The sequence below is a fragment of the Eimeria tenella genome, genomic scaffold, assembly GCF_000499545.2.
Source record: "Eimeria tenella Houghton genomic scaffold, Eth_scaff2095, whole genome shotgun sequence".
Classification (NCBI taxonomy): domain Eukaryota; phylum Apicomplexa; class Conoidasida; order Eucoccidiorida; family Eimeriidae; genus Eimeria; species Eimeria tenella.
In genome coordinates, this window is record NW_013541941.1 from 4,056 (window position 1) to 4,320 (window position 265).

The following is a 265-nucleotide window of genomic DNA, read 5'->3' on the forward strand; positions in this document are numbered from 1 at the left end:
AAACGCAGCAGCAGCTGCAGCAGCAGCAGCAGCTGCTGCTGCAGCAGCAGCAAAGGCTTACACTGGGGGCCCTGCTGCGTTATCAAGAGGCCCTCAACAGTGCCTTTGAAGGACAAGCAAAATGTGGGGACTGGAGAAGTTCCCCCAAATTGGACTTTGCTGCAGCTGCAGCAATTGGTGAAACGGGGGGCGCTGCTGCAGCAGCAGCAACAGCAGCAGCGCCTGAAACCGCTGCTGCTGCTGCTGTTGCTGCTGGTGGGGGGGG

General features: G+C 60.0%; 1 protein-coding gene across 1 annotated transcript in view; it reads left to right on the plus strand.

Annotated features, from left to right (window-relative positions):
- Nucleotides 1-265, plus strand: part of ETH_00040685 (uncharacterized protein) — a gene marked incomplete at both ends in the record, with an annotated part of 2,392 nt that overhangs the window by 993 nt on the left and 1,134 nt on the right. Inside the window, one exon of the mRNA XM_013374495.1 lies at nucleotides 9-264. Coding sequence (XP_013229949.1) covers nucleotides 9-264 — 256 coding nt within the window. The remainder of the gene's footprint in view (nucleotides 1-8; nucleotide 265) is intronic.